Below are 19,460 nucleotides of genomic sequence, written 5' to 3' on the forward strand. Positions count from 1 at the left end.
GGGCAGCAGCGGCGGCGGCGGCGGCGCGAGCGGCCAGGAGCGGCCCGGCCCGGCCCGGCGCGGCGGCGGCAGCGACGCCAGAGCCCGTGGGCGCCGCGGGAGGCCGGCCGCAGCGCGGGGAGGCCTGGGGGCTGGAGCCCGCCGCGCCCGCCATGCCGCTGCTCTTCCTCGAGCGCTTCCCCTGGCCCAGCCTCCGCACCTACGCGGGCCTCAGCGGCCTGGCCCTGCTCGGCACCCTCGGCAGCGCCTACCGCGCGCTCAGCCGGCCCGAGGCCGCGGCCGCCACGGGGCCGGGCGAGCCGGAGCCCATAACGGCCCCGCTGCAGCCGGACCCGGCCGCCGTCGCCCGGCCGAGCGCGGGGGGCCCGGGGCTCCGCGACGTGGCCCAGTACCTGCTCTCCGACAGCCTGTTCGTGTGGGTGAGCGAGGCTGCCCGGGGGGCGCGGGGGCCGCCGGGGCCCCATTATCGGCGGGGGGCGTGGCTGGGTGGGGTCGCCTCCCCCGGGCCCCGAGAGCGAGGTGGGGGGGGGGTCCGGAGCGCGGCGCCGAGGGGGCGGCGAGGTGTTGGGTCGGGGGAGACGGGGGTCGTGAGGAGGGGCGGCCCGAGGGGAGGGTGGGGGGGTGTCTGAGGGACCTCGTGGGGGGACCGGGAGACCCCCAGGAGCAGGTCTCCGCCGGGGAGTGCGTTCGGCCCGCCAGTGCAGGCTCTTCCGTGAGATGGGGCGGCGGGGCGAGAGGCCTCAGCCCGGGGCTGTGCCCGCGGGTCTGGGGACGCGGCGAGGCCGGCCGGGCTCGGACGTGCGCGCTGGGCCCAGGCCGTCTCCCGCACTTGGTGCTGGGCACTCGGTCCCTGATTGTCCCCCTTGGGCACAGACCACCGCCGGGCTTCCTGTCCCGCTGCTCCGCGCGATGACTCACCGCTTCCTCTGAGGTCTGAGGGCAGCCCGACCGGGGCCTCGGGATCGCTCCTTCAGCGACGCTCTCGGGAACGGGGAGCCCGGGTCCGCCCGTGCGGAGGCGCCGGTGGGGCCGAGGCGGTCCGCGTGCTCCCTCAGCGCCGGCCCGAGGCCGCAGGCCTGCTCCGCGGTCTGGGCTGCCCGCCGGTGTGCGCGGCGTCTGGGGTCTTGTCTCCGGCTCGCAGGCTCCCAGCTGGGCTGCACCGGACCGAGCTACACTCCGGTGTGCAGGTGGCAGCCGCTTGTTGGTTGTCGTTAACCCCGAGCTTCATCCAGTGCGGGGCCGTGGGCCGGGGCCGGGGCCGGGGGGCCGGGGGGCCGGGGGGCCGGGGGGCCGGGGGCCGGGGGCCGGGGGCCGGGGGCCGGGGGCGGGGGGCGGGGGCGGGGGCCGGGGGCCGGGGCCGGGGCCGGGGGCTGTCCGGCCCTGACAGGCAGCGGCCGCGCTCCCTCCCCCGCGTGCGGTGAGCTGGCCGCGGGCCGGCAGCACCGAATCAGGAAAGAACTCCTGTCTCCTGACTTCACATGGTGCGTTTGCATTTGCATTTGCGTTAGCAGGTAAACACCTTCAAGTGGTGTGAAGAGGGCTTTTGCCAAGTGTGAAGGTTCTAGTTTTTGATATTTTTTTTAAGTGTGGGATATAAATGAATCTTGGAGAGGGATCCACTGTGGTATTTACCGAACCACCACTCGTATTGTTGAAGGATTTATCCCCCCTAGGAGTTTTTATTTTATTGTTTTACAAAATCCATGTTCAAATTTCAAGGTTAACACACCTCTTCATAAAAACAAACAAAGCCTCTTGATTTTTTTCCTGTGAAAATTGTTAATTTAAGACATTTTTTTCTTCCTCGTGTTTTCAATAGCGGTCATGCCTCAAGCAAATTTATCGTTTCGTCCTGTCGATATGCTTTTCCTTTCTCGATTGAGATTCTTCCTGTTTTTCTTCCGTCGTTTCTCTTTGGTTTTCATACTTTCATCTTGGCCTGCCTTGGGTCCTCGGGCCCTCCACGTGTTGGCTGTAAGTTTTCCTTCTCACCCAGCAAGTACAGAGTTTCTGCTTTCGTGGCTGAGGAGGGCTCACAATCTCCACGACTCCCTCGGGTGGAGAGACAGCATGACCCGGGAATAGATAGGGGGGCATTTGTGCAAGTGGATCCTCTTTGTGCCCTGCCCAAAGACTCTCAGATTCCATTTTAAAAAACCAAGCAAGACAAAACAAACACTGATCTTTCCGCCAGTTTGCAAATCCTGCTAGCTAGTGTTTGGCAACTGGAGTCTCTGAAATGTATCATTATAGAGCGCAATGTAGATTCATGTAGGTCTGATGGCATCTCAGGAGGTTTTGATGAATAAACTCAAAAACCTTTCAAAGGTGCCCTTTGGGGCACTCTGGAAGGCACGCCTGTGAACATGTCCTCTCCCCTCAACATAGTCCATGTACAAACCAGGCAAAATTTGTAAGTGACAATAGACATGCAAAGAAAATACGGTGGAGTTTGGAAGAGAGAAACGATGCCTCGGGAAGGATGCCTGGAAGGTGGTATTTGAACCCAGCCTCGGAAGATGGGCGGGATCTCAGCAAGCAGCACAGGGCGTTCCAGTAGAGAAAACGGCCTCAGTGGTGTGTGGAGTGTTCGTATATACAGACAGGTCCATACACTGGGCTGTTCAAACTCGAGTGGCTCCTGATTTCAGAGTGAGCTTGGCTGGGAAGGTTAAGGGGAGTCTCAGGAGGTGGGGGAAGTCACGTGACCCCTCTGTGTGAAAGAAAGGAAGAGGCGAGCAGCCCCTCTGAAGGTACTACTCAAAGTGTGGACATCTGGCAACTTGGTCCATTTTCACTTGGGGTGCTTGTAAAATGTAGATTCTCAGGCTCTACCTGGGGATCACTTCCAGGGAGAAGGAGGGAGCTTTGGAATCTTTGTTTTGATTAATGTCCAAGGCGATTTTAGGCACATCCATGGGAGAAGACTGATCAGGGAGAGGATGGGGTGTGGGGCTGATGTCTGGGTGTCTACATCTAGCTGCAGCACTGAGGAGGACGGACATTACTTTGTGGGCCACAGGGTGACGGGAGGAGGCGCTGCAGGACGAGGTGATCTTTCAGGGCTGGTCTGTGGCAGCAGTGGGGAAGGTGGATTCGTGTAGATGGGAAGAGGCCAGGAGAGGTAGTGACCTAAGCCCTCCTCCCGGTAAGGAGGTCACTCCAGTGCCCTCTGGCATGGACTTTGAGAATAGGTTGGGGAGGAGGCACCAGGATTCTTATATTGACAAATACTCAGGTTTGTCATGATCACTTGCTTCCTCGAGTCTTTCTGGAACTTTCATTAGAAAGTTTCACTCCAGATAAGTTTTATTTGTTATTCATTTCTAGGCTCATTTTATCTTTCCATATGTCCCTTCCATTAAGGCACCTCTTGAGTCATTCTGTCATTGTTGTGAATTGTTCCGGTGTTTTGGCGTTTCCACTTCTTCATTCTTTTTATTACTCATTCTTTTTATTACTTCCTCCTTTCTGTTTTTTTTTGTGTGTTTTTTTTTGTATGGACTTGCTTCTGAAATTGCAAAAGGACATGGTAAAATGGTGAAATAGAAATACGGAAATATGAAACAATAACTTAATTATATACAAATCTGACTCAATTATATGCAAATAAAATAATTTAAATAGAAGTCTCAAGGGAAAATAATCACCAGAAACAAAAATGGATAAAAGTAAACCGACCATTTAGAGCAGAGCTTGGCAAACTGGTGGCCTGTTAGGCCCAACCTGTTCTTTTACAATCTGTCAACCAATAATGGTTTTTACAGTTTTTAAGGAGGAATATATGACATCTATATTCGCATTTCATTGCCCATTAAAAGAAAAGTAGCTGACTTCTGCTTTGGAGAGCCCATCTTCACATAACCATACAACTTCAGAACTGAAAATAATTTACGAGGCTTGAGTCTGTATGAGTTGAATATTCCAAAGAAAATTAGAGAAAAATGTTAGCTCCATAAATATTGGAGGTGTAGAAAGAGACTACTCATAAATAATAGGATATAAGTCTCAACAAACAACTTAATATAGGAGGAATCTTCCAGATCAGGGGGAAGAGATGGCTGTTTGGTTACTTGCTGGCTATGTACTGAGTGCTTTGCGTACATAATCGCATTTATTTCCCTAGTATTGCGAGAAGGGGAGTACAAGTGTAAGACGGGGCCATATGCCTCTTTGCATGTTATTGGCATCTGATACTGTCACTGGGAGGCTGCAGAGAGGTAATCTCTTCCAGTTGTCCTTAAATGGTGTGTGGGGGTGCGGTAGTTAGTGCTGGTGTTAAGCAGACTAAGAAATGTCCATGTTCATCATGTCCTTGAAGCAATTCCTGGTAGTTTAACCACATTTCATCACAAGCTCATAAATAATGCCCCTTGGTGGCCAGCATTTTACTGAATGAAAAATACCTCCAAGGTTACACAGTGATAAACGTGGCTAAGCCATGTGTTGTCACCCTCTTCTCTTTTCCTCGAAGGTCAAAGTAGCTTGTAATTTAGTTTCTAAAGTAGAGAATTTATCCCTTTTTGGAATGACACAATATTTGTGAAATTAAGACATTTCCCTATAAATTTTTAGTTGCTTCCAGTTTTATGTAGTTTAAGCTTTTCTATAAAGTTCGCAAATGGTATCTTTTTCTTTTTACAAAACTTCCCTTTCTAGTATCTGTATAGTTTCTCAGGCCTTTTTTTCCTTCTGTCAGCTGATGTAGTTGGCGCTCATTCAGTGCCAACAGGGATCCCCAATTTGAGGTGGATGAAGGAGGAAATTTTATTCAGTGCAAACAGCTCAATTATGATACAACAGGGCTGAGAACAGCACAGCTGTGGAACAGCGCAATGAGGAAGCGAGGCTGTGGGGCGGCCCAGGGGTGAGGCCCTTTCCGGCTGACAGCTCCGCTCTGCTCCGAGCAAGATGTCTTCAGGGTTTCAGCTAGAGCGGAGGAGTTTCACTCAGTGGAGAGAAAGTGAACTCCCGTGTCAGAGTGCAGCTGACTTTCTGTTTTCATGCAAATGAGGACTCCACATCTTCATAGTTTGATTGGTCCAAAAGGCACTGTCCTGATTGGTCAGAATGGAGCCACTCTGATTGGTTGGTGAAGATGCAGATGGTGATACAGCTTCACAGCTCTGAATAGATTGGGAATGCCTCCGTCCTGCTGGTGAAATAGGATTCCAGGAACTCCTTTCTAAGGGCTGGTTCAGGTAGCAGGATCACAGTGCCTGCAGATACTTCTCCCTTCAGTGCAATTTGGGTGAAGAGGACCCTGTTTAGAAATGGGTGCTATGCTCTGCTTTTACATTTGAGCCCACTTAGTCACCAGGAACCCTTCTTAGTATCTTCTTTCTCAGGGTCCACACTGCTTACCCTTGCTAATATTTAACTCAGCCATTGAAATGAAAATAGGAGCCCAGCAGGTGTGGCTGAGTGGTTGAAGTTGACCTGTGACCCAGGATGTCACAGTCAGGGCACATGTCTGGGTCTCCGGGCTCAATCCCTAGTAGGGAGCGTGCAGGAGGCAACCCATCAATGGTTCTCATCATGGATGTTTCTCTCTTTCCTCCCTTCCTCTCTGAAATCAATAAAATATATATTTTTTAAAATAAGAAATGGTAACGTGTGGGTGATAGGATTATGAGGGCTTTTTGTTTTGAGCTCTTATTTTTTAAAAATCAAAGATACAAAATTTGTACACCTTTCTTTGAATTTAGAAAAACTTCTTTTAAAAGTTTAACTGAGAAATAGGAACTAATACTTTTTTTGTTTTGTAGTCCACGGTGTTGGAGAATGCTGCTCTGGGTAGAACAGTTATTAAGCAGTTCTAAATTTGCTTTCTTTCGTTTGCTCTCACCGTAGCCTGCTCGTTAGATGTCTCCAAGTTCCATGTCGTGTAGATTTTAAAAGCTCTTTGGTTGGAGGTGCTAAATGTGTTAGATTCATTTCATTTCATGTGTTTGCGTGCAAAAGCAGGAAGAACTCTTTTTTAAAAGCCTGCTGTAGTTCCGTTAGGGTACTTTTGACTGATTTTAAGAATCTTGTTCAGCTGGGGGATGTAGCCTAAGGGGTTGTGGTTGTGGTTTTGTCTTAGGACGATTTTCTTATCATGAGAGAGGTTTCCATTGACTGGTTTAGAAGCACAATGGAGGTGAGCTTTTTAATATCTATTTCATTGCTTTAAAAATTAGGATCCTCAGCCATTTGTTGGGATGTTTTGAATGGGCTGTTCTACTGGGAATCCTAAGTTAGGGATACAGGATGTTTTGGATAACTAATTAGAGATTTTCCCCCTGGTTATTTGAAGGATTTAATTACCACAACAGTTTCTATTTTCAGCAGAACTATTTTTGTTTCAGTTCTTTAAAAATGTGTCACACACTTCCTTGCCCCATTAGGCAGGCAGAATAGAACTAAACATAATTTAATATTTTTCTAATGCAGTGGTTCTCAACCTTTCTAATGCTGCGACTTTTTAATACAGTTCCTCATGTTGTGGTGACCCCAACCATAAAATTATTTTCGTTGCTACTTCATAACTGTAATTTTGCTACTGTTATGAATAGTAATGTAAATATCTGTGTTTTCCAATGGTCTTAGGCGACCCACAGGTTGAGAACCGCTGCAGTAGAGCCTAAGACTATCGGAAAACATAGATATTCACATAAAAACAGTAGCAAAATTACAGTTATGAAGTAGCAACGAAAATAATTTTATGGTTGGGGTCACCACAACATGAGAAACTGTATTAAAGGGTCGCGGCAGTAGAAAGGTTGAGAACCACTGCTCTAATGAATCAGGGCTGTTCTAATAAAGGGTGGATGATGTGAGATGCTAAGGGGAACCTGGAGAGATCTTAGGGAGCTTGCTTCCTTATATTACTGTCTCCAGCTTTTCCCTCCCTCTCTCCGCCCCTCCCTCCATCCCTCCCTCCCTTCCTTTTTCAGTAAAAACAAACATTATTTGCTTCTTTAAAAAGTAGAGGGGAAAAATGACCTGGGAAGAGGAATATGGCCACCTTAATGTAAACTTAGTGAATCAAAGACTGAAGCAACCTTTACTTTGAGTTGGTGTTCGTTTTCATTTGCTCTAACGAAAGCCGTCTTTACTATCTTTATCAAGGTTCTTTTGGCTTTTTGGGGTCATGCAGTGTTTTAAAAATCATTTGAGCACCAGTAATGTGTTATGCCACATTAGCCTCATGGTTAGGGGCAGCCTACCCTTTCATTTTGTAAGCATTAGATTTGCCCATCTCTTTGATTTATTTTAAAAATTATATTTTTATTGATTTCAGAGAGAGAGAAACATCAATGATGAAAGAATCATTGATTGGCTGCCTCCTACATCCCCCCTACTGGGTACATGTGCCCTGACCAGGTATCGAATCTTGACCTCCTGGTTCATAGGTCAACGTTCAACCATTGACCCACACCGACCAATTATTTTAAAAATTGCCCACCTACTGTTGAAGAAGGCCTTGATTTTGCATTGGTGTTTCATGGTTGCCTTTCAGTTCTCAGTCCCTCCTGCTAGTTTTCTTCTACCTCCTTACTGGTTTATTTTCCAATCCCTTCTAATGTCCCTGAACCTTGACTTTAAGGCCAACAGTAAGCATAGAGTACCTTTGATTGGCAGATCGTCCCATTACAATGAATTTTAAAATATACATGTGTATTTTGATTCTCAATTCTTAATGCTCTTGTGACTCTTTTGTGACCACCACATTCTTCTCCCTACCTCCTATTTGTTTGACAGGCAGGGCCGGGTATTTGGGTACTGAATTCTGCTGTTCATGATAAACCTCATTTTCTAGAAAACTTTTCTTTGTGGCTATCAAAATCTTTATGTAGGAAATGATGTACCTACAGTTTGTAAGGTACATAGAGTTTACACATGCAGTACAAAGTTTACACACGGTTTGGTTAGGACTAAAGGGGAACGTGGCCTCTGGAGGGTATATTTTGGAACAGGCCCCTGAATTTCCTGGAGCCTCTCCTCCCTCTCCTATCCCCACACCATCGTGTAAAAGTGTGCCCTTCAGCTGTTACCTGCCTTGTGCAGGTAGAGAGCTGGAAAGGCTCAGTCATTGGGCATGATGGCTGGATTCCTAACAACCTTCTAGAGCTGCTTTGGTTTTCAACAGAAGGAAACAAACTTTCTTTCTTTGGTTTGTGTGCAGGTTCTAGTCAACACTGCTTGCTGTGTTTTGATGTTGATGGCTAAGCTAATCCAATGCATTGTGTTCGGCCCTCTTCGAGTGAGCGAGAGACAGGTAAGTCCAGACGGCAGGGATGGATTCTTAAGACCAGATTTTTTTTGGTTAATATAATTTCAAATTTCCAGAAAAGTTGCATGAATGCCACAAAGAATTTGATTCCGAGTTAACATTGTGTCTCATTTGCCTATTGTTTCTCTATCGTACGTATTTTTTATGACCTGTTTGAGAGTAAGCTGTGGTCATCATAGGCCCACTCTCTCCAAACACTGAGTGTGTATTTCCTAAGAGCAAGGACAGTTTTCTCATGTAACTGGAGCACAATGGTCAAAATCAGGAAGTCCAGCATGGATAAAAATACTTGACATAATCCGCAGTCTATAGTCAGTGTAGCCAAGTTGTCCCGATATTATTTATAGCTGCTTTCCCCATGACTTTTATGAATGTAGTTTTAAAAGATGCATAGATTTTAGTTTGAATAATCGTAACTATCAGTCTTTAAAGTATGGGATTCTTTTCCAAAGGAATTTACTGAGAGATTATAATTTTTCCCTTTGGAAAAGTAATTTAGGACTGTTCTACAAGCAGGAAAGTAGGTGATTTCTTCTTCTTTTAGGTGAGACAGTCTGACTGAACATTATTCTCAGAATGCATATGTGAGCAGGACATGCTTTCAATAAAGAATGATTCCACAAGATACTGCACAGATCAGCAGTCCCCCAAAGCTTTTAGTGGATAGAGTATAGAGTGCTGTGTTTTAAAATAAGAATTTCGAACTGGCCGTTGAAATAACAACGTACAAACAAAACTGTATTTTACTTTATCTCATCTCAGTGGTGAGACACAGGAACCTACTCCATTTAAGAGTACAATGGCTTCCCTCCTTCCTTACCCTTTTCAACCCAGATCTCCTGTTATCAGATCAGCAAGGTCTTAGTTTAGAGCTGAAATGCACTCACTGTGGGGGTGGGGCTCTTGGATACTGTTATGAGCAGAACTGTTTGTTTTCCCAGAGACTTTTCATGAGTATCATCACTTTCTCCAAAATATCAACTCCAGAGGTCTCCCAGATGGGATCAGTGGAATGTAGGCTTTTTTTTTTTGGAGGATACAAAGCTTCTTTTGATGCTGTCTTCTTCAAGAAAAACTTTTGACTTGTGGGCCAGAAGTTGGTCGGGCCAGGCAAGCCATCTAATTGCTGATGGATTGAGCTGGCACCGTGAGCCTTAGATACTATTGCTTTCTTTTTCTGAAATGTTAAGTATCCGTTTGAAACTTACAGAAAACAACCTCGGAGTATTCCAGAGATTTTTTCAAGACCTAGCGGTAATCATAATGGGCACATTTGTCACTCAGCTCTGTGTTCAGTTTTTTTCAGTATAGAGAACATTTTCATGCGGTTCTGTGATGACTTTTTGACTAATGTCATCCAGTAGCATTTATTAAGCATTATTTTGAGTTAGGACTCAACAGAATTGACATGGGCTTGCTCTGTGAGTGCTTACAGTTCAAGACTAGAGGAATGCCCGAGGCAAAGACAACCTAAAATGGGACAAATGTTAAACTGGACTCTAAAGTGGAGGCTTAGAACCAGGAAGTTTTTTAAGCACTTAATGCCTATTATGGCACTTGCCTAAGCACTGTACGTATATTAACTTACTTAGTTCCCCAACATTTTATGAGGATGAGATATAAGCCATGAAAAGACCCCTGTAACAGGTGGGGACACCAAAGCATGGGGATGTTAAGTGACTTTCCCAAAGTCACACAGCAGATAGATGGCGGAGGGAAGATTCTCACCAGGCACACACTGTTCTAGGTTCACTGTCCGCTTTACCTGTCCCAGGTCTGAAACAGACACCCCACCAAGGACTCCTGGTTCTTTGTTCTTTGTTCAGAGGGTGTACAGTCAGTACCATCATAAAAGTTCCCAAGAGAGTTCTTTACATCGTCGTGTATCAAGTTGTTACACATTTAGGTTCAAGTTCAGTTTTTATTCAATTTTGCTGTTTTAATTTTTGACTTTGTGAAACATTTACATGATTCAAAACTATATATAAAGTATATTTAGACGTCACAATTTTATCCCATCACTCCCATAGATGGCTTAATAGTATATTTTAATATCTGTTGGCTAGATGCCCCTCATTGCCCTTTTTGCAGTATAGGAAAGAGTTTTTAAAAAGTATGTTTTCATTGAAGTGGTTAGAGAGAGAGGAAGGGGGGGTGAGAGAGAGAGAGAGAGAGAGAGAGAGAGAGAGGGAGAGAGAGAGGGAGAGAGAGAGGGAGAGAGAGACATCGATGTGAGAGAGAAATAGAGATCAGTTGCCTTCTGTATGCACCCTGACCAGGGATCAAACCTGCAACCCAGGCATGTGCCCTGACCAGGAACCAAACTGGCAACCTTTCAGTGTCCAGGACAATGCCCAACCAACTGAGCCACACCTGCCAGGACCAGTACAGGAAAGATTTTAAAACTGGAAGTCCTCAGTGTAGGTAGGGAGAGTACAGTGAGGCAGATATGCACTGGTCACGGGATGTGCATTTTCATGGCTTCTTCGGAAGTCTGTTGGATGGTGCAATAATGGTGAAGAAGTAGACGCTCATACAGAGACATTCATCACACCATTTTCTGAATGGCGAAAAACTACAGTCTCCGTGTTCATCTGTAACCACTTAAATGATATATTCAGAGAATATTCACTGACATTGGAAAGGTTCTTACATATGATAAGTGGAATGTTAAGGCTGATGCCTTTTTGTTGTGCATTTTTTTTGTACTTACATTGATTATGGGCTGCCAAATGAGCTTATGTTATTCTTGAATCTGAAGGAGTTTTTAAAAAGTCTGATCTTTTCTATGTTTGTTCTAAGAATCCAGAAAGCAAACATGGTAAAAATGCTGTAGCCCCCACCATTCCTTTCTATTTTGTGTTGGAAGTATATGTGTTACTTAATTCATAAGGCACTAGACTAACAGCTCTCCTCTTTTGGTGGCTAAAATTCCTTAAGTGATTTAGGATTACAACCCCAAATTTGCAAATTATTTTCAAGGTGACTTCTCTATTCTTCAGAGGGCTTATTTTTTCCTTTGCCTTTTATTTTCTGTGGACGTGATAGAGCTGAGAATAGAATATTTTCTCCATAGAAGTCAGCTTTTGTTATGTTAACTTCTCTTAAATTGGTCAGGTGTGATGGTACTAACCTTTGTCAACCTCTCTCTTTTTAGCACCTCAAAGACAAGTTCTGGAATTTTATTTTCTACAAGTTCATTTTCATCTTCGGTGTGCTGAACGTGCAGACGGTGGGAGAGGTGGTGATGTGGTGCCTCTGGTTTGCCGGACTCGTCTTTCTGCACCTGATGGTTCAGCTCTGCAAGGACCGATTTGAATATGTGAGTGTTGGCCACGCCCTTTGCTTGCTGTGTTGCGCTTTTGCCAGGTTTATATACTTTTCCGGGAATGAGCCATATGAGGCATGTTGGGGTAGCTCTCTAGAGGAAGGCTCCTGGATCTGGTACCCACTGGCTGTTTCTTTTGTTTGTTGTTGTTAATCCTCACCTGAGGATATTTTGCCATTGATTTTTAGAGAGAGTAGAAGAGAGAAGGAAAGACAGAGAGAAACATCAATGTGAGAGAAACACATCGATTGGTTGCCTCCTGTACAAGCCCTGACGAGGGCCCGGGCCGGGGAGGAGCCTGCAGCCAAGGTGCTTGCCCTGGACCGGAATCGAATTCGGGTCCCTTTGGTCCGCAGGCCAACGCTCTATCCACTGAGCCAAACCGGCGGGGGTCCCACTGCTTGTTTCCTGAGGGACTTTCTGCAGCAGCTAAGGAATGCGGGATCAGTGTCTCATAGGGAGGTTTCCTCCCCTATCCAGTCATGTATTACATTACAGCCCACGTGGGGCCAGTTCACCTACACAAACTGTTTCTATCACAGCACAAGAAACCTTAATGTGTAAACTGAATAAAAGCTGGTCTCTTCCAGAAATTTTCTAGTCTCCTTCCATTTCCTCCCTCTTAGTCTGGTTCTTGGAGCTCTCATGCTGATTAGTTTCCACTGTTTCCACCCCTGGGCAAGGACTGAATTAGCTCTCTGGTTTCCTTGGTCCCAGGAGAAGCGAATCCTTTTCTGTCTGGGCACAAGATCTGCCTCGTGGCTTTAGGTCAGATCAGAGCTCTGCAGGTGCACCCTCACTCTTGGGTGCTCCCAAACTAATTTCATGGACCTGGATAAACCTACAGTTCGGCCTCCAGTGAAACCCACTCCAGGGCCTTGTTTGCCCTTTCTTTACCCGTCATCATGGACCAGCGGCTCTGGCACCTCTGTGTGAGTTAGTTCGGTCTCAAAGGCTACAGCTTTCACAACTCAACCTCCCTAACGGGTTTGCTGTCTACACCTTCCTGCTCAGGACCTACAGCTCCAGGCCTTCTTTTCTGAGCTGTTGCCTCTTCTTGCATATATTAGCATAGCATTATAGTAGGAAGTCTGCACCTAGAACATTTCAGTTGTCCTAGTCCTGACAGACTCCAAGTGCCCTCAAGTGGTTTTGGGGAGGAGGGCTAGAGCAAGATGAGAAAGAAACAACAGAAGTGGTGCTGTGCTGAGCCCTGTTAAATGTTAGAAGAGGGGATTACATGCCTCTGGAAATTGCTTCTAGAGGCTTATAATCCCACTGGTAAGAGGATCCTTGAGAATTTGAGACGAAAATATCTTACCTAATAATAGACAAACATGTAAATTGACTGTACCTTCGCTACGCCCATAGCCAATCAGAGTGACTATGCAAATTAACCCCAAAAAAAGATGGCAGTTAATTTGCATACATAGGCACCCAGCACCTGTGTCCCAGGAATATCCTGGCACCCAGGTCACTGTGAGGTAAGGCCTGGTGCAGGAGCGGACCCCCTGCGATCGATTGCCTAAGCAGAAGCAGACCCCCTGTGATCGATCGCAGGGAAATGGGGCTCCGCTCCTGCTCAAGGCTGAAAGTGATTGATCGCAGGGAGCTGGGGCTCCGCTCCTGCACAAGGCCGAAAGCGGACCCCCTGTGATCGATCGGCCTGGTGCAGGAGCAGACCCCCTGTGATCAATGGCAGGGGGCTGGGGCTCTGCTCCTGCCCAAGAGGGTTTAGGCCTGGGCAGGCCTGGGCAGGGGCGGAGCCCGCGATCAGAGGGAGCTGGCGGGCCCCTGCCCAGGCCTAAAGCTTCGGCCAGAGGCTTTAGGCCTGGGCAGGGCCCAGCCCGCGATTGGTGTGAACTATAGAGGAAACACCTTTTCTGACTGCACATTGGCTAAGCTTCCTGTATGCCACTGGTAATATTCTTAGTAACTTGGGTAATAAGAACCTAAAAAGGTGATCTAGGGTTTTTCCACCACACGTCTGGAGAAAAAAATGAAGGTCCGCTGCTGGAGGGCTAAGAAATGTCATATCCTGCCCTAGCCGGTTTGCCTCAGTGGATAATGCCTCAGCCTGCTGACAGCAGGGTCTGGGTTTGATTCTGATCAAGGGCATGTAACTAGGTTGCAGGCTACTCCCTGGCCAGGGCCCAGATCAGGGCTCATGCAGGAGGCAACCAATCAAAGTGTTCCTCTCACTTTGATGTTGCTCTCTGTCTTTCCCTTTCTCTTCCACATTTTCTAAAAGTCAATGGAAACATATCCTCAGGTGAGGATTAAAAAAAAAATAAAGAAAGAAATCCATATCCTATGAAAGACACATCTTGAAAATGCCTAAAGAAAGTCATTTTTTCTTGGTGAAGGGACTGGAGTCCGTGTTGATGAAAACACCTTGGTGGCTGCGGTGACTGGCAGTGGCTACAGCAGCGGGGTGATGGGGCTGGTGCCTTCCCCTGATTAGCCCGGTTGCCTCCCACAAAGGGAGGCCAGACTGCGGCTTAGGCCCGTGGGGATCGGGCCTAAGCCGTCAGTAGGACATCCCCTGAGGGCTCCCAGTATGTGAGAGGGGGCAGGATGGGCTGAGGGACGCCCCCACCCCCAGTGCATGAATTTCGTGCACCAGGCCCCTAGTAATGTATATTGTTGTATGCAGTAGGTTAAATGATAAAGGTCTCTATACTTCAGCTCATGCTCATATTTTGGTGGGTTGGAGGATTTTGGCCATCTGGTAATGGGATGCTTTTCTGTGATTGGCATTGGGCCACGCAGCTCTGCATGGATCCCCAGGCAAAGCCACCAAGATTAACCTTGAGTTTCTCACTGCTGCGAAGAAGAATGAGCTCCTTCTCCTGTTTTGTACATTTCAGCTCTCTTTTTCTCCCACCACACCGATGAGCAGCCATGGCCGAGTGCTGTCTCTGTTGATGGCAATGCTGCTCTCCTGCTGCGGGCTAGCGGTTATCTGCTGTGTCACGGGCTACATCCACGGGATGCACACGTTGGCTTTCATGGCCGTGGAGGTAAGATGCAGACAGGCTTGCGCTCTGATCACATTTCTGGATATTTTCGAGGAAGCTGGAGGAGTATGGACAGGTATTTGCACCCATGAAGTGACTGATCTGTCTTTCATTTTCACAAGCATTTTTTGAGTCTGTTTTGTGTTGGGTACTGGTACTGAATGCTTTTATTTGTGTTATTTCATGTATTTTTTTTCTACAATCTAATTAAAAGTGGTTATTTTTGCCATCTTTTAAGTAGTGCTTACTATATCCTAGGAATTGTTCTAAATGCCTTACCTGTATTGATTCATTTTTACATGTACTTACTCATTTCATTATTCCTGTTCATGAATAAGGACGCGGGCGTAGAGGGTGGAGCGAATTGCTAAGGTTCCAGAGTGGCAAGTGGCACAGTCTAAGTCCAGAGACTCCCAAGTAGGAAGGTTTTCCCTTAAGACACTATAAGCCCTGATTAGTAGTAAGTAAAAAGGAGCACTCTGTACTTGTTTTTTCTTAGGTAGGGCAGGAATTGACATTTTATAGAGTAATATAATATTTAAAATCTATTATTTTGAATGAATAATTTAGTGTTCATGTATATTTTAAAATTTGCTTTTTAGACCTTTCTGAAAATACCGATTTCTACTCAATAGAAGTCAAAATTCTCTGTGCTTACATTCTGAGCCTTTGCTTTTTACATCAGGCCAAAGACAAAATACTTTTTATCTTGTCCATAATAGCTATTATTAATGAAAAAAAAAGAAATAATAAATATATTAAGGCTGACGAGCTAATACCCAAAAACATTAAGTTGGAAGTACTAATTGGGAATTTGTTGGAATAGGGTTAAAATTTTTTTGCTTATAATAAAAAAAATTTTTTTTAGCTTAAGAGAGTTCATTTTTGAGTATAATATAGTAGTGTAAGTAAAATTAGAAAAGGAACATTTAAATACTTAATAAAACATTTATAATCCTGGTTGAATACTTTCTATATGTGAAAAGTATGCAACTATATTTTCTCTCTTAAAAAAATATTTTTATTGATTTCAAAGAGGAAGGGGAAGGGAGAGAGACATAGAAAAATCAATGATGAGAGTCATTGATCGGCTGACTCCTGCACTCCCCCTACTAGAGATTGAGCCTGCAACCTAGGCATGTGCCTTGACTGGGAATCGAACCGTGACTTCCTGGTTTATAGGTTGACGCTCAACCACTGAGCCATTCCAGCTGGGCCTATATTTTCTCTTGAAAAATATCTGTCTAAAACTTTACACTGACTAGTGTCAATTAGCTTATTTTAAATATATTTTATTATTATAAACCATTATTTGAAGAATAATGTGTTTTCCTTTTTGGCTCTCTTTTAATTAATATTAAGCCAACCTTTGAACAAGGTATACCTAAAAATGAAGACACTTAAATTAGGCCTATGGATCATACTATAGTACATATTTTATTTCAGTTCATTACTGTTTATTCTTTTAAGATAATTTATCACGCTATAGATTTGCTATTTTGAGCTAACGTATATTTTTACTAGAGGCCCAGTGCACGAAATTCGTGCATGGTGGGGGGGGGTCCCTCAGCCCAGCCTGCACCCTCTCCAATCCGGGACTCCTCGGGGGATGTCCGACTGCCAGTTTAGGCCCCACAGGTCTCGCAATCCGGCACCACTGGCTGCTAGCCGCTTGCCTGACTACCGGCTTAATAGCCTAACCACTCCCCTGCCGACCTGATGGCCCCCAAATGCCCTCCCCTGCTGGCCTCCTCTGCCGGCCTCATGGCCCCCTGCTGGCCTCATGGCTCTCAGCTGCCCTCCCCTGCCGGCCTCATGGTCCCCAACTGCCCTCCCCTGCTGGCCTGGTCACCCCTTAGTACCTCTGCCTCGGCCCCCACCACCATGGCTTTGTCTGGAAGGAAGTCTGAAGATGCCCGGTCTCCCAGTCTAATTAGCATATTACCCTTTTATTAGTATAGATATTTATAGTGTTTCTCTTCTGTGTATGGTAAAATATTTTCCATTTATAACTGGGAGTGTCCTAATCTCAAATATTAATTTAACAGTTCTGGCAGATTAGGAGGAAAATCTTAATTTCTATAATACAAAGACCACGAGGGTTTATTTTGTTTTTGTTTCCTTTATTCTCTTTTCGTGGAGTGCACACAGCGTTGTGTGGAGAGCAGGTGCTCATATCTCGGAGAGTGCTGTCTAAACTATACTTTGGGTATGGGGTCACCAAGTACCAAAAACCCTTCTTGGGTAATGAGCGGTGTAACTGAATGTTGTATAAAATAGAAGTGATCATCCACTACTAGGATGACTTCAGATTGTAGAAGGCAGCCTTAGGAGATGGACAGGTGTAATTGATTGTCACCTGTCAATAGAAAAGGGCTCAGAGAAGCTGGGTTGCTAGATGATGAAAATACTCCATGGAAATTTGAAGCAGATGAAAGAAAATGGTTGGTAAACTTGAACTACCTGCCCTTTTTCCTTTTCGTTTTATTGAGGTATAGTGACATACGGTGCTGTATAAGTTTATATAGCATCATGTCTTGACTTCATATACTGTGAAATGATTATCATAATAAATTTTGTTAACATCTATCATCTCATACTGACACCAAAACTGTTTTTTTTCCTTGTGATGAGAACTTTCAGGATCTGTTCTCGTCGCAACTTTCAAATACTAGTATAGCACACAACAGTGTCAACCAGAGTCCTCGTGTACATTACATCCCTAGGGCTTATTCTTATAACTGGAAATGTGTACCTTTTGACCCCCTTCACCCAGTTCCCCACCCACACCCCTTGACAACCTGCTTTTAAATTGAACTGAGCAATGTTTGACTTTATCATTTTGTAAAAGTAAGTTTGGCCTGAGGAATCCTAAATTTGACTAAAAAGAAAAATATGACTTTATTTTTTACAGTCTCTTCTTGTCACAGTGAGGACTGCTCATGTGATTTTGCGGTGAGTAGAAATTTGGGAGGGAGGTGATTGAGATCTATCCATACAGTTGATTTTAAGATATAAAATATATTAAAATGTGACTATCCTATATCATGTTTAAACCAAATTCAATTGTAACAAAAAAATATTAAGACGATTTTTCTGTATTCATTGCAGATACGTGATCCACCTTTGGGACCTCAATCACGAAGGGACATGGGAAGGGAAGGGAACGTATGTCTATTACACAGATTTTGTCATGGAGCTCACTCTCTTATCTCTGGACCTCATGCATCATATCCACATGCTGGTAAGTTTTCTCAGGGAGCACGAAGGTTTTCAGAATCAGGAACCCTGGTTCGTACATCAATGAGGGAAACTGCTGGATGAGCCATAGCAGCGAGCGCAGCTGTGCCCGTCCGTCTCTGCCGCTGGGTGTAAAGCGTGTCCGGAACCACGGCGCCCGGCTCGGGGAGTGTGCGGACTCTCCTGGGAGACTGGTTAACTCTAGTGACCAAGTCAGTAGATAATTCTTTAGCAAAAAGTTAAGGGAATTCCTTTTCCCATAGTTTCTGTGGGTTCTAATATTTCGTGGTTATTTTGTAGATGGTAATGGGAATTGTTGCAGAGTTAGCTACTTCATGGATTCATACATTTTCCATTTTTGTAGTTAAAACTGTCTTTGTACTTAAATCCTCCCCCTTCATTGTTTACGTTTTACTTTGGTGTGCAAGAAATGACAGTGTTGAACTCCTTCATTGGTTAGTACTTAACTGATCTAATAATGGTGAGAATTAACATATTTGGCAGGCAGTTTATTTAAATTATAAGTTTATCAAAGAAGTATTTAAAAATTACTGGGTTAGACTCGCACATTTCTAAATACTTTGAAAGTAACTTTGAGAATATACCTAAAAACCCCCAAAAGACATGTATAGTTTTTGTTAGAAGAGCCACCCCCCCTCAACAAATGCTCAGAGATCACTGTTGACATTTTGTTTTATTTACGGCTTCTTTCCATATTCAAATGCATAACGATTAGAGCTTCTGTTGCACACCTCACCTTCATCACTCGCAGGTTCACATTCATTTTTCATGTGTATTTTATTCTCTTCCCCTCTTGTTAAGTTATTTGGCAACATCTGGTTATCCATGGCCAGCTTGGTCATCTTCATGCAGCTGCGGTACCTGTTTCATGAGGTCCAGCGCCGGATCCGCCGGCACAAGAACTATTTGCATGTCGTGGGGAACATGGAAGCCAGGTGAGCAAGCACAAGTTGACGTGGCCGAGTTGTCTCAGTTTAGCTCTCTAATGACACCGATCCCGGGTTCAATGAGAACTTGCTGTTGTGAACTGGTAACAGAATGGGGAAGATTGAGGCTCTGGAGCCAGACTGCCTGGCTGTGAATCCCCGCCTACTTGTGGTTGTGAGCGGTTCATTTGACTCTGTGTATTTCCTCTCGGGATGATAGCAGAACCTCGCTCCTGGAACTATTGGCAGGATTCATGGGAGGATAGGTGCAATCAACTTAGAATGTTCTAGTACTGCGTGCGTAACATGTGCTCAGTAAATACTAGGTTCTTTTTTTCTGTTGAATTTATTGGGGTGACATTGGTTAATAAAATTATATAGGATTCACATATACAATGCTATAATAATCATCTATATATTGTATTGTGTGTTTACCACCCTAAGTAAACATTAGTTCTTATTGTTAAGTCAATTTTATCATCATCATTATTATATGGGAACTTCCTTGGGCATCTGTCCTCCTTATTATTATTATTTTTTAACATATATTTTTATTGCTTTCAAAGAGGAGAGAGAGGGAGAAAGAGATAAAAACATCAATGATGAGAGAGAATCATTGGTCGGCTGCCTCCTGCATGCCCCATACT

At 45.3% G+C, this 19,460-nt stretch overlaps 1 protein-coding gene across 1 annotated transcript in view; it reads left to right on the forward strand.

Annotated features, from left to right (window-relative positions):
- AMFR (autocrine motility factor receptor) overlaps positions 1-19,460 on the forward strand; it is a 30,723-nt gene continuing 11,263 nt past the window's right edge. Inside the window, exons 1-7 of the mRNA XM_079759866.1 lie at positions 1-419; positions 8,171-8,263; positions 11,436-11,600; positions 14,477-14,629; positions 17,541-17,581; positions 17,738-17,870; positions 18,689-18,822. Of these exons, the coding sequence (XP_079615992.1) occupies positions 153-419; positions 8,171-8,263; positions 11,436-11,600; positions 14,477-14,629; positions 17,541-17,581; positions 17,738-17,870; positions 18,689-18,822 (986 nt within the window). The 5' untranslated portion in view covers positions 1-152. The remainder of the gene's footprint in view (positions 420-8,170; positions 8,264-11,435; positions 11,601-14,476; positions 14,630-17,540; positions 17,582-17,737; positions 17,871-18,688; positions 18,823-19,460) is intronic.

The sequence above is a fragment of the Cnephaeus nilssonii genome, assembly GCF_951640355.1.
Source record: "Cnephaeus nilssonii genome assembly, chromosome: 20".
NCBI lineage: Eukaryota > Metazoa > Chordata > Mammalia > Chiroptera > Vespertilionidae > Cnephaeus > Cnephaeus nilssonii.